The following is a 14,072-nucleotide window of genomic DNA, read 5'->3' as shown; positions in this document are numbered from 1 at the left end:
TTTTTCACAAGCTGAGGTCAATACTAATATATAGAAGGTGAACGCAGTGTCATGCACACACTAAAAAAGTTGCAATACAAATAAGTTGAAATTTAATAAAGGCCTAATATAAAAAACTAATAAGAAACATAATTATTACAATTAAAAAACATCAAATCAAGTGTCAGACAGGGAATGTCAGTTTACAGCTATTTACTGTAAATTCTAAGATGATTTATTCTTTTTTTAGTTTAAAAAATTGTACATTTAACAGATTTTTTCTGTTAAAATATATGAATGAGAAGTTTATCTATTACATTTAAAGATCTATTGCATTTTCCCCCTATATACATAGTGAGGAATTTGTTAAACAATTAATTTTTTTTTTTACTGTAGCATTTTTACAGTTAAAATGACAATAATTTTACAGTGAATACAAACTGAACAACTAGGACACTATATGCTAATTTTGTTAAATAGTTTATAACATGCTGATCTTATGATTTGCCCTCATTGTGTGTATAAGTTAACCATCCACACCTGTTTCTGTTCTCCCGGATTACGTTCTCCCTCATTAGCTCCCTTATATCTCCCTGTTCTGTTCTGTGTTTGTCGGATCTCAAACGGCCAAACGGTATTGGACTTTATCTTCTGCATTAAACTACCTGTTATCTGATCTCCTTCGTCGTGTTCTTGTATTTATACACAACTGGTGTGACATTAGCACTCAATGGTTTATTAAAAAAGTGTAAACTATAAAAATTAGATTTAATATTTTTGATGCTTTATATCTGTCACTAAATTGCATCACTGAATTCTACAGATGACTTGAAGATGCTTTCAGCTACAGCTTTCAGTTAACATAACTGCATATGTGAACATACTGTATTTTATCTGCATTAAACAGCAGAGATCACTTACTGTAAGACTGATAAGAAGCTGAAAAGCAATGAAGATGAACAACTCCATTACAGCAAGAGAAAAGAGATGAGACTCAAACAATAGGTGAATTAGGAAGTAACACATTAGACCACAGGAAACATTTATTGCTTGTGCAGTCAGTTCTATGATGATGAACGTACATCATGTGACCACATGTACAGCAGATCTGGGGTTGTATTCACAAAACATCTTAAGGCTAAAAGTAGCTTTTAACTTGCCATTTTAGGAGAAACTCTTAAAAATAATGGACATGTCAGTCCTAAATTTAGGACTCCTACATTTTTGCTCCAAGATTGTCTAACCCGCCCAAAGACACTGTACACCTTTGAGGCAATATGCGATAGAGCCTTGGGTGCTGAGCCTTTTATTCATAAATGCAATACATATTTTTATATGACATATCATATATGACATAACATAAAGGTTCATTTATGTACAGGCAAAATGCAATAAATGATAGAAAATAAAAGATTGCAGTTGAAAATAATGTCCCATCTTCTTTGTTGATAGCCTTGTCGGCCACTTGGGTGACCCGAGTTCGAGTTCCAGCTCGTCGATCTGTCCTTCCTCTGATCCTTCCCCTCCCCCTCCCTGACAGAATTTTCATTTTTTGGTGAACTATCCCTTTAACGGGTAGCATTTTACAGTCTTTTACAGTTAATATTACAATCATTTTTACAGTGAATACAAACTGTCCAAGCTGCCTTGGCCTGCTGTTCAGTAAATGTATTCACTAGCTAAATACAGTAATAGGCTACTATCATTCTTTCTGTACAAATCATTTTTTCTCTTTAGAGGTGCAACAAGTGAAGAAATGAAGCGGTTCATCCATGTTTTTTGGAGCACACAGAGGAAGTTAACAGAGATGTTGTTTCCACCTGGCAGGAGCTGTAGTTCACCTCTGTGAGAAGATCATCAGAACCTGCACAGATACACACTTTATTATCATGTTTCTATATCATAGAGCTCAGTTTATGCAGAACTAAACTTACTGTCAAAGTGACAGAGACAGATGAATCCCATGAGTCCAGACAGAAATAAACCAACACCAGTGAAAACCAGCACTACTGAAAGCCACGAGACTGACAAAAGAAAAAATAAGGCTTTAATACATGTTTATATCTATATCAGATTTATTATGTGCAGTTTTTAAAATTAAATTCATTTTAAATTAACATGCCACATTATAAGATGATTAAAGGAGGAAATTGCAAGTTTTTTTTAGTTTTTTTTAGGTTTTACAGATATTCAGAACATCAGTTTTGTGTTGTGAGTGAATGAAGAACCTTCAGAGTGAATGTGATCAGAATGAGGAACAGCTGAAACAGAAAAGATGATTATGAAATCATATTAGAATAAAAAACTGAAATGAAAATATTAGCCTAAAATCAGCTGCCAGAGACAATGATCAATTATACAGTTTAGCTGTAATTATACTGTATAACAATATTTAACTTCTAAATCCTGTGACTGAATAATCATAGTCACATAAGAAAGCTGTGCAATAAAGAAGGAATATTTTTTTTTACACTGAAGCAATTTAAAGTGAAATGAGAAAATGTCTGTGTGTTTGTCAAGTGTGTTTTATTTTTAAAATAATCTTCACTCACAAGTTGTTTTGTCTTTCAAAGTTTCACCGGTAGAGGTCGCTGTTGAAGCTGTAAGGAGAATTCAACAATGTCACATGATGCATTTAGTTTGGAAATAAAACTGGTTGTGCTATTAATGCAGTATAACATATAATAATACAATATAAATATATTTAAAAAACTGAAAAGTGAGCTGCTGGGCAGATTCATTTAAAGAACACCTGTGGTGAAAATCAAGTTTTTAATGTTGTTTATAGTGTTTTTAATATGCTTTAAGACAAACTGTTTGGGATTGCCCCACTGAATGCCAGTACTTTAATGGTCTTAACCACTTCAGCACTCTGATCAGGGAGTAGGAGTCATTATATCTTTTCCACCTTTTATTTTGCGCAGGGTTTCACCATATACACATATTATGCATTGAAGGTAGTTTCTGTAATTAAGGCTTTAGCATATCATTAACAATGACTGCTCTGAAGCAGGAAAGTCTCGAGAGAAGCCAGGTTATCCTGGTATGTTTTCTGTTGATATGAAAAATCATGTAGATTTATCAATATAGCAAGTCTATAACGATGTAATGATGAACTATATGCCTTTCTCCGCTGACGTTCTGAGTTGTTCACAGCATTTGTAAGAATACTGATTATTAGAAGGCAGCTGTCTGACTCTCAGATGAAGAACAGGAACATGGTTTGTGTAACATTAGCAGCACATTATTAGCTGTTTGATAACAGCAAAAGGCTAATCTTATTAATTCATATTAATTAATTATAGAATCATCGCAAGGGCTGTGCCAAGTGTGCGAGCGCATAGCGACTAGTGCCAAAGTAACAGCTGACTTGAAGTAAAGCCAATAAAGTTTTATTTTATTTTTTATTTTTTTAAATGTTTTTGTCCTTCAAAATATTTTAATAGGCCTACTATAAAACGTAACTAAAACAATATCGCTCTGAGCGTGTGCGTGTGACCGTGATTCATGTGCATATGTCAGTTCTGAGTTCTAAATTCTGAGATTCAGTCCATTATAAATTCTGATTTTGGCCGTCTCTAGAATGGATCAAACCATAGATATCAAACTCTTTCAAAATCAAATGTAAACATCCAAATAAATACCATACTTACGCGATTAGACATGCTGCATGACGAACACTTTGTAAAGAACAATTTTGACGGTTATATTAGCTGTGTAAACTTTGTTTATGCTGTTAAAGGCAAGCGCGAGCTCCGTGGGCGGGGAGCGTGAGCATTTAAAGGGGCCGCAGCCTAAATCGGCTCATATTTAATGATGCCCCAAAATTAGCAGTTAAAAAAATGTATTAAAAAAAATCTATGGGGTATTTTGAGCTGAAACTTCACAGACACATTCAGGGGACACCTTAGACTTATATTACATGTTTTAAAAAGACGTTCTACGGCACCTTTAAAAGAGGTAAGGGTGTAGAGTAACATTCAAACTATGAAGAAATTTTTTTCACTTGATTTTTTTTTAAAAATATGTCATTTTGGTGATCAAAGATGAGTTTTAAGGGATAAAATAATTGACTACAGGGGGATTTTAATATTATAAACATTATACAAGCATGTGATCAGCTAAAGACAAAAAAAAGGAAAACCTCTACACACACACCCCCAACCCCCCCAGCAATTATTATTAGGCCTATTAAAATCATTTTATTAAATTAAAAAAGATATATTTTATGTGACGATTTGATTTTTATTAAATTAACATGCCACATCCTATAATCACGAAAGGGGGAAATTTTCAAAGTTCGTTTTATATTCAGAACATCAGTTTTGTGTTGTGAGTGAATGAAGAACCTTCAGAGTGAATGTGATCAGAATGAGGAACAGCTGAAACAGAAAAGATGATGATGAAATCATATTAGAATAAAAATTGAACTACTTCATCATGATTACAGACATCAGAGTTTCTACATGATCTCACTGTCAGAGAGGATTCTTATTTAACATTTAACAGATTTAATATTCTCTTATCAACAAAGCAAAAACACACTTACATGTTTGTGTCTCTCTGGTGGTTTGAGGAGCAGAAGCTGGAGTGAAAACAGCTGATAGACTCAACAGTGTGTGATCAGATATGAGAGATATGAAAATATTAGCCTAAAATCAGTTACCAGAGACAATGGTCAATTATACAGTTTAGCTGTAATTATACTGTATAACAATATTTGACTTCTAAATCCTGTGACTGAATAATCATAGTCACATAAGAAAGCTGTGAAATAAACTAAATAAGAATAATTTTCACACTGAAGCAATTTAAAGTGAAATCAGAAAATACCTCTGTGTCCTTGTTTTATTTTTAAAATAAACTCCACTCACAAGTTGTTTTGTCTGTCAAAGTTTCACCAGTAGAGGTCGCTGTTGAAGCTGCAAAGAGAATTCAACAATGTCACACTCCACCCAGGGTCACTTAGAGCACCTTTAAAATAAACCGCAAACAGCAGAAATTAATATGCAAAGGTGTTTTAAATACATTGTAAAATCTGTGATGGTGTGTGTGTTGAAATATAAGGTGTATGTCACACGTTTAATTAAAACAAAACAAACAAAAAAATAAATAAAATAAGCTTCACCTTTTATGGCTCTTGTCAAAGCTTTAGTTGAAGAGGTCACTGTTGAGATGGAAAAAAGATATCAACAATGGTACAATGACCATTTAGTTTGGAAATAAAACTCTAATCATTACAGCATAACATACAATAATATAACAACAATATCATAAACGCTGAATCCTCTACATTGAGATAGAGAAAGTTATTAACTTGTTTTTGTGGGTGTTTGACAAATAAAAGTAGGTTTAAAGTAACTTGTTTTTGAGAAAAGTGATTAAGTTTTACTGTTGTATATAGATCAGTTATTTCATTCAGTGTAAGAAGATTTCACAGATCACTGTACTGATTCAGTAACAGCATCACACAACTGTTGTTTCTGACTTCATGATGATACTGACCTACAGGATTATGATTAACCATATTCAACTCTTTATAAATAGTATCTATCCAGAAGTGCCTTATAGATGTAATACAGAGATACAGTCGTATCATTCAGCTTTTCTCATATTTTTTGTTGTTGTATATAAATCAAACTGGCTTAAGATTTCTACAGGTGTCTCTGATTAAAAAAGAAAAAGAAAAAAAAAAAATACCACAGTAAAAAGTCCTCACCTCTGATGGTGATTGTGTCACTGCGCAGTGATCTGATCTCAGGTTCAGTGTTGAGTGAATAATCACAGCTCAGCTGTCTGTTCATTATTCGTGTCAAGAGTTCACCAGACTGTGTCCTCTGAGAGTGCAGAAGATCATCCTCAGTGTAGAAACTACAGGTGAAATCAGCTCTGACTGGATCTGGTATTTCACAGGCTATGTTAATCTGGACTCCATCATCACCAACACTGATGGTGGGTTTCTGAAGTGAACCTGTTTAAGTCAGATAATCCATAATTAATAATAATAATAATAATAATAAAATAAACTTAAAAAACAAACATTACAGTTTCCAAACCAGAAGAACAGCAGTGAAATCTGTGGCTGCAGGAGAATGAGATGATGGTTTATCAGTCATGTGATTGTATATTGTGTTTAACAGTTGATCAGGTGATTTTACAGCTGCCCATCTGAACACTTCAGCACGTTTACATGCATCTTTTTCCATGTTTTAGTTTAACCTTTAAACAAATTTAAACTCATAGCCTACATGTCTTTGCAACAGCACCCAACTACACAACGAATGGTAAAATGTAGGCCATGAGGAGTTTGTATTAATTTCATTTATGAAAAAATCTGTTTTATTTATTTATTATTTTCGATAACTGCACTATGGAAGCTTGTTTCCGCCACAAAAAATAATTGCAACTTTTTATCTTACAATTGTGACTAAATAACACATTGCTAGTTTATATCCTCACAATTCTAAGAAAAAAGAAATCAGAATTGTGAAATAAAAAGTTGCAATTACTTTTTAAATTTTTTATTCCATGTTAGAAACAAGCTTCAATACTGCACTTTCTCAATCAAGTAACACCCAGAATTATGTTCATGCAGATATAAATACAGTGGATATTCCAAATAAGGTGTTTACATGATCAAGTCCAATTAATACAGGCATTACAGGCTTATAGTTTGGGTATGTATTTTTTCAACAACGCTGTTGGACATTGTTGATATTTGAAATCAACCTAAACCCACCCTCTAATCCTAACCACCCTGCTCTGAGTCGGTCTCAAACCCCTGCCCGTCAGCTGCTGGCATGCGAGGTGCACTAACAATGACGCTAAACACCACATTCTAGCGGTCGTCAGTGTGCAGTGGTTTACCTGCTCAACTCTCACTATCTGGCCTCTGTTACACACGCAATGCAAGTGGATGTCTGATGTCTGTCAACAAAACGCTTTACGAAAAATAAAGCGCAGATGATGAACGAACGACAAGGAAGAACAAAAAATGAATGTACAGAACACAAGAGTAAATACAAACAATTGTTTGTTGTTAGTCGCCAACAGCACAGCAGCTCCAGACAATCAATGACACTCAAACCCAGTGTTACTCACATGTGAAGCGGAATCAAGGTTCATGTGTTTGCTCAGTTCTAATAAAACATGTTTTGATCACACATGATGAAATATTTTAGGCAATTAAACTTTTTTCATTAAATATGTGAACATACTGTATTTTGTCTGCATTAAACAGCAGAGATCACTTACTGTAAGACTGAACCTCTATAAGAATAAGAAAAGCAATGAAGATGAACAACTCCATTACAGCGAGTGAGAGAAAAGAGACAAAATGAGACTCAATGTGTGAATTAGGAAGCAACACATTAGACCACAGGAAACATTTAATACTTTGTGCAGTCAGTTCTGTGAAGATGAACGTACATCATGTGACCACATGGACAGCAGATCTGGGGCAAATGTAACATTTTTATAAGATCACAGACTGGGAAAGACAAAAGGTAGTTTTGTAAAAAACAAAAAAATAATGACTTTATTCAACAATATCCTGTCTTCTGTGTCTGTTTACATTCAGCACTTCCAGGTTTAACATCAGAACACGGACTCAGTGTTATTTTTATTTTGTTTTTGTGCACAAAAAGTATTCTCATCGCTTCATAAAATTAAGTTTGAAACACTGCAGTCACGTCGACTGTTTTAGCAATGTCTTTAGTACCTTTCTGGACCTTGACAGTGGTGGTTAAATTGCTATCTATAGAGAAGACAGATACCTCTCAGATTTCATCAAAAATATCTTAATTTGTGTTCCGAAGATGAACGAAAGTCTTACGGGTTTGGAACGGCATGAGGGTGAGTAATAAATGACAGAATTTTCATCTTTGGGTGAACTAACACTTTAATCACAATCCCATAAAGCCTTTAACCATATTCATTTCTTTCCTATATTTAGTAAATTTGATCTTTCAGTGTTTTATTATACAGCTTATTGAAGGGTCTTAATAAAGAGTATCCATCCAGAAGTGCCCTATAGGTGTATTACACAGATACAGTCGTATCATTCAGCTTTTCTCATATTTTTTGTTTGTTTGACTTTTTCTTGTATTGATCAAACTTTCATAATATTATTACGACCTACATAATCATACTGACTTGAGAATTCTACAGGTTTCTCTGATTAAAACTGTAAAAAAATGATTACAGTAAAAAGTCCTCACCTCTGATGGTTTGTGTGTCACTGCGCGGTGATCTGATCTCAGGTTCAGTGTTGAGTGAATAATCACAGCTCAGCTGTCTGCTCACTGATCGTGTCAAGAGTTCACCAGGAGTTACATAAAACATACAAAGACGTTCTCCAGACTGTCTCTTCTGAGAGTGCAGAAGATCATCCTCAGTGTAGAAACTACAGGTGAAATCAGCTCTGACTGGATCTGGTATTTCACAGGCTATGTTAATCTGGACTCCATCATCACTAACACTGATGAAGGGTTTCTGAAGTGAACCTGTTTAAGTCAGATAATCCATAATTAATAATAATAATAATAATAATAAAATAAACTTAAAAAACAAACATTACAGTTTCCAAACCAGAAGAACAGCAGTGAAATCTGTGGCTGCAGGAGAATGAGATGATGGTTTATCAGTCATGTGATTGTATATTGTGTTTAACAGTTGATCAGGTGATTTTACAGCTGCCCATCTGAACACTTCAGCACGTTTACATGCATCTTTTTCCATGTTTTAGTTTAACCTTTAAACAAATTTAAACTCATAGCCTACATGTCTTTGCAACAGCACCCAACTACACAACGAATGGTAAAATGTAGGCCATGAGGAGTTTGTATTAATTTCATTTATGAAAAAAATCTGTTTTATTTATTTATTATTTTCGATAACTGCACTATGGAAGCTTGTTTCCGCCACAAAAAAATAATTGCAACTTTTTATCTTACAATTGTGACTAAATAACACATTGCTAGTTTATATCCTCACAATTCTAAGAAAAAAGAAATCAGAATTGTGAAATAAAAAGTTGCAATTACTTTTTAAATTTTTTATTCCATGTTAGAAACAAGCTTCAATACTGCACTTTCTCAATCAAGTAACACCCAGAATTATGTTCATATGAACGTACAGATATAAATACAGTGGATATTCCAAATAAGGTGTTTACATGATCAAGTCCAATTAATACAGGCATTACAGGCTTATAGTTTGGGTATGTATTTTTTCAACAACGATGTTGGACATTGTTGATATTTGAAATGAACCCAAACCCACCCTCTAATCCTAACCACCCTGCTCTGAGTCGGTCTCAAACCCCTGCCCGTCAGCTGCTGGCATGCAAGGTGCACTAACAATGACGCTAAACACCACATTCTAGCGGTCGTCAGTGTGCAGTGGTTTACCTGCTCAACTCTCACTATCTGGCCTCTGTTACACACGCAATGCGAGTGGATGTCTGATGTCTGTCAAGAAGACGCTTTACGAAAAATAAAGCGCAGATGATGAACAAACGACAAGAAAGAACAAAAAATGAATGTACAGTACACGAGTAAATACAAACAATTGTTTGTTGTTAGTCGCCAACAGCACAGCAGCTCCAGACAATCAATGACACTCAAACCCAGTGTTACTCACATGTGAAGCGGAATCAAGGTTCATGTGTTTGCTCAGTTCTAATAAAACATGTTTTGATCACACATGATGAAATATTTTAGGCAATTAAACTTTTTTCATTAAATATGTGAACATATTTTGTCTGCATTAAACAGCAGAGATCACTTACTGTAAGACTGAACCTCTATAAGAATAAGAAAAGCAATGAAGATGAACAACTCCATTACAGCGAGTGAGAGAAAAGAGACAAAATGAGACTCAATGTGTGAATTAGGAAGCAACACATTAGACCACAGGAAACATTTAATACTTTGTGCAGTCAGTTCTGTGAAGATGAACGTACATCATGTGACCACATGGACAGCAGATCTGGGGCAAATGTAACATTTTTATAAGATCACAGACTGGGAAAGACAAAAGGTAGTTTTGTAAAAAACAAAAAAATAATGACTTTATTCAACAATATCCTGTCTTCTGTGTCTGTTTACATTCAGCACTTCCAGGTTTAACATCAGAACACGGACTCAGTGTTATTTTTATTTTGTTTTTGTGCACAAAAAGTATTCTCATCGCTTCATAAAATTAAGTTTGAAACACTGCAGTCACGTCGACTGTTTTAGCAATGTCTTTAGTACCTTTCTGGACCTTGACAGTGGTGGTTAAATTGCTATCTATAGAGAAGACAGATACCTCTCAGATTTCATCAAAAATATCTTAATTTGTGTTCCGAAGATGAACGAAAGTCTTACGGGTTTGGAACGGCATGAGGGTGAGTAATAAATGACAGAATTTTCATCTTTGGGTGAACTAACACTTTAATCACAATCCCATAAAGCCTTTAACCATATTCATTTCTTTCCTATATTTAGTAAATTTGATCTTTCAGTGTTTTATTATACAGCTTATTGAAGGGTCTTAATAAAGAGTATCCATCCAGAAGTGCCCTATAGGTGTATTACACAGATACAGTCGTATCATTCAGCTTTTCTCATATTTTTTGTTTGTTTGACTTTTTCTTGTATTGATCAAACTTTCATAATATTATTATGACCTACATAATCATGCTGACTTGAGAATTCTACAGGTTTCTCTGATTAAAACTGTAAAAAAATGATTACAGTAAAAAGTCCTCACCTCTGATGGTTTGTGTGTCACTGCGCGGTGATCTGATCTCAGGTTCAGTGTTGAGTGAATAATCACAGCTCAGCTGTCTGCTCACTGATCGTGTCAAGAGTTCACCAGGAGTTACATAAAACATACAAAGAAGTTCTCCAGACTGTTTCCTCTGAGAGTGCAGAAGATCATCCTCAGTGTAGAGACTACAGGTGAAATCAGCTCTGACTGGATCTGGTATTTCACAGGCTATGTTAATCTGGACTCCATCATCACTAACACTGATGAAGGGTTTCTGAAGTGAACCTGTCAAATAATCCATAATTAATAATAATAATAATAAACATTCCAATAACAGTTTTCAAACCAGAAGCACAGCAGTAAAATATCTCACCTAGAACTGTCACATGGCATCAGGAGAATCAGATGGATTATTAATGTTTTGTTTGTTTGATGTGTAAGCAGTTAACGTTGATTGATATATTTGATTTTCCATCTTTTGGTTTAACAAATTTAAACTCATATGTCTTTGCAACAGCACCAAATTACACAATGACTGGAAAATGTTGGCCATGTAGGATTTGCATATTAATTTAATTTATGGAAAAAAATCTTTTTTTAATTGATCATTTTCGATAATTTGGAAGCTTGTTTCTGCTACATAATAAAAAAATTAAAACTGTAATTGCAACTTTTTATCTCACAATTCTAAGAAAAAAATTGCAAAATAAAGTTGCAATTATTTCAGTAACATACAGAATTATGTTCATATGAATGTGCAGATATAAATAAATACTAAATACAGTGGATATTCCAAATAAGGTTTACATGATCAAGTCCAATTAATATATGCATTACAGGCGTACTCAGGTAATTGTAATCATTTAATGTTTTTTTTATGATGAAGTAAAACTAATATGCTTAAACAGAGGTTGTAGGTTCATGTGTTTGCTCAGTTCTACTAAAACATGTACTGATCACACACACTGAAACATTTTTGACAATTAAATTTTTTTTCATTAAATATGTGAACATACTGTATTTTATCGACATTAAACAGCAGAAATCACTTACTGTAAGACTGAACCTCTATAAGAAGCTGAAAAACAACGAAGATGAACAACTCCATTACAGCGAGTGTGAGAAAAGAGACAGAATGAGTCTCACACAATGTGTGAATTAAAGTAACACATTAGACCACAGGAAATATTTAATAGTTTGTGCAGTCAGTTCTATGAAGATGAACGTACATCATGAAACCACATGGACAGCACATCTGGGGCAAATGTAAAAAATTTTTTATAAGTTCACAGACTGGGAAAGACAAAAGGTAGTTTTGTAAAAGTACACTCTAAAAATGAGTGATGAAGACAGAAGAACCAGGTTCAAAAAAGTTAAAGTTTAATTATAACTCCAAAAATAGGCAGACAGGTTGAGCAAACACATGTAAAACAACAGCAACTGAACAAAGAGTGCAGACAAGGGTGCAGCTTAAAGAGCTCATGAATTGAGAAATCAACTTTTCCTTGAGCTTTTGATAGAGGAAGTTTCAGAACTGAAAACTTCCTTGTTAGTCCAAGAAAAGCTTTTATTGACACCAGGCCCAGCAAACAACTGATCCTGGAATGTGCCTATCTTCATAGATATGAAGATAGACAATCAGGAGCGGTTTTACGATTTGGACTTGACAGTAATGCGATAATGTGTTAATTCAAATGCCTGATCTGATATAATGATTCATGTACAGTCAGATGTTCTATGTCTATATGTCGGTAATTCAAACCAGTGACTAAACTATAATAAAAAATAATCTGTTATTTAAACTGTGATTACATTATATATAGAAAATGATCAAAGAACGCTCCCTTTACAATCACTGGAGCTGTCAATCAAACACCCCGAGTTTATCAGTGACTGAGTTCTGGACACGCGCCAAAACTCCTGTTTTATTCAACCAGTCTCTTAGATACATCGTGTTTGCACTGTTAGTTACGATGAAAGCATTCAAAATTAAGTTGCAATGATGAGATCACTGCTTTCATGCGCTCAACAACATGTCTGTGATCAGCTACAATGTTCATCACTGCATCCTTTCATGACACGATCTAAATATAATGCCATGGATCTAAATGTAATGCTATAATCAACACTTTTCATGATTAGTTAACTTTGAGAGCCGTAATAGTAAAAACATGCTAAAAGTTTTCGAGAGAGTAATACTTAGCTATTTCAAATGGAAATATGTCAGCCAATCACAGCAGTGGGCGTTTACACTGAAGTCTCACAGCAGACACGCCCCTTAAAAGAGCGTTCAAATACAGTAAGAGCGATCAAATCAGGGTAGGAAAAATGCCTTTGATTTCTAAATTATGACCATTTTTGATGTAAAAGCACACTAACATTATAAGTGCACCCCAGAAATCATTATAAAACAATAAAACAACGCAGTTCATGACCCCTTTAAATTGGAAACTGAAACAAGATAATTAAAGCATATTCTGGTTGAGGCTTTAATTCCAATAAGACCTTTACATGCTTCACAGGAGGTTTTAGAATATGTATCAAAAAGATGAGTACAAATGTTAACATACAGTATTTAAGAAGACATTCAACAGCAGAGATCACTTACTGTAAGGCTGAATTTTCATAAGAAGCTGAAAACAACTCCATTACAGCGAGAGTGAAAAGAGACAGAATGAGTCTCACAATAGATGAATTAGGAAGCAGTGCATCAGACAGGAAACCATTTAAAGCGGAACTCAGTAAGATTTGTGAAGCTCCCCCTACAGGTTCCTTCAGTGAATCACACTGTCGTAAATACTCCAAGCGCAGCTCTGGACTACAACGACTACAACGCTCACCAGCGCAGTCGTTTTGCAAATACAGTACAAGAAATCTCAATGGAGGTGGGTAATTTTCAAAATATATACATTGTTATTGAATAACCGTAAAGCATTTTGTCACTCTCGCGTGAACGTGAACATGAGGCGAGATTGTGTCGGGTCGGTGCAGCTCAAATTGCAAGTGCTGTTTTCTGGCGTAGACGTGCCAGAGGGGGTTAGTGCACGCCTCAAACACACCACTACAAGTCAATTAACCATTGTAAGGACTTAGAAAACTATTTATGAAGGTAAAAAAAGTTACTTAGTTCTGCTTTAATGCACTGATCAGTTTTATGTAGATTAGTGCACACTCTAAAACCGATGTATTGAAATAAACCAATACATCAATACATCCTTTGAATGAATAAATACAGCATATTTTAATCTCGTTTAACAAACATTTTAGAAATAAATATTTAACATTTAAAAGTTTTAATCCACATATTATCAACTGTTCTCCATTTTCCACAAAAATGG

General features: G+C 34.4%; 1 protein-coding gene across 5 annotated transcripts; it reads right to left on the bottom strand.

Moving 5' to 3' along the window:
• Positions 1 to 967: 967 nt before the first annotated feature.
• On the bottom strand, positions 968 to 13,527 carry LOC125256313. Of its 5 annotated transcripts, XM_048172206.1 has the most exons (13): positions 13,343 to 13,527; positions 11,788 to 11,812; positions 10,735 to 11,019; positions 8,199 to 8,483; positions 5,699 to 5,950; positions 5,108 to 5,146; positions 4,854 to 4,901; positions 4,529 to 4,579; positions 4,329 to 4,361; positions 2,532 to 2,579; positions 2,208 to 2,240; positions 1,914 to 2,003; positions 968 to 1,843 (listed from the first exon to the last, which is right to left on the bottom strand). In XM_048172206.1, exons 3-13 carry the CDS (start codon positions 10,856 to 10,858, stop codon positions 1,746 to 1,748), a joined length of 1,101 nt encoding a protein of 366 aa, XP_048028163.1. In that variant the 5' UTR covers positions 10,859 to 11,019; positions 11,788 to 11,812; positions 13,343 to 13,527; the 3' UTR covers positions 968 to 1,745. The 5 variants fall into 5 exon arrangements, with proteins under 5 accessions (XP_048028163.1, XP_048028159.1, XP_048028160.1 ...); XM_048172202.1 differs by lacking the exon at positions 13,343 to 13,527 and having other exon boundaries at positions 971 to 1,843; positions 11,788 to 12,830; XM_048172203.1 differs by lacking the exon at positions 13,343 to 13,527 and having other exon boundaries at positions 971 to 1,843; positions 4,529 to 4,564; positions 11,788 to 12,830.
• Between the last annotated feature and the right edge of the window lie 545 nt (positions 13,528 to 14,072).

The sequence above is a fragment of the Megalobrama amblycephala genome, linkage group LG21 (assembly GCF_018812025.1).
Source record: "Megalobrama amblycephala isolate DHTTF-2021 linkage group LG21, ASM1881202v1, whole genome shotgun sequence".
Lineage (NCBI taxonomy): Eukaryota > Metazoa > Chordata > Actinopteri > Cypriniformes > Xenocyprididae > Megalobrama > Megalobrama amblycephala.
This window is presented reverse-complemented; position numbering and strand designations above follow the sequence as displayed.

Bases quoted from the DNA above. Each gene is read 5' to 3' on its own strand.
- LOC125256313 (XM_048172202.1), bottom strand. From the start codon at position 11,842: ATGGAGTTGTTCATCTTCGTTGTTTTTCAGCTTCTTATAGAGGTTCAG. The intron at 4,902-5,107 runs GTGAAGCTTATT...TTCTCTTTGCAG, and splicing joins TTTGACAAGAGCCATAAAAG to CTTCAACAGCGACCTCTACT. The intron at 4,362-4,528 runs GTAAGTGTGTTT...TTTCTGTTTCAG, and splicing joins CACCAGAGAGACACAAACAT to CTGTTCCTCATTCTGATCAC.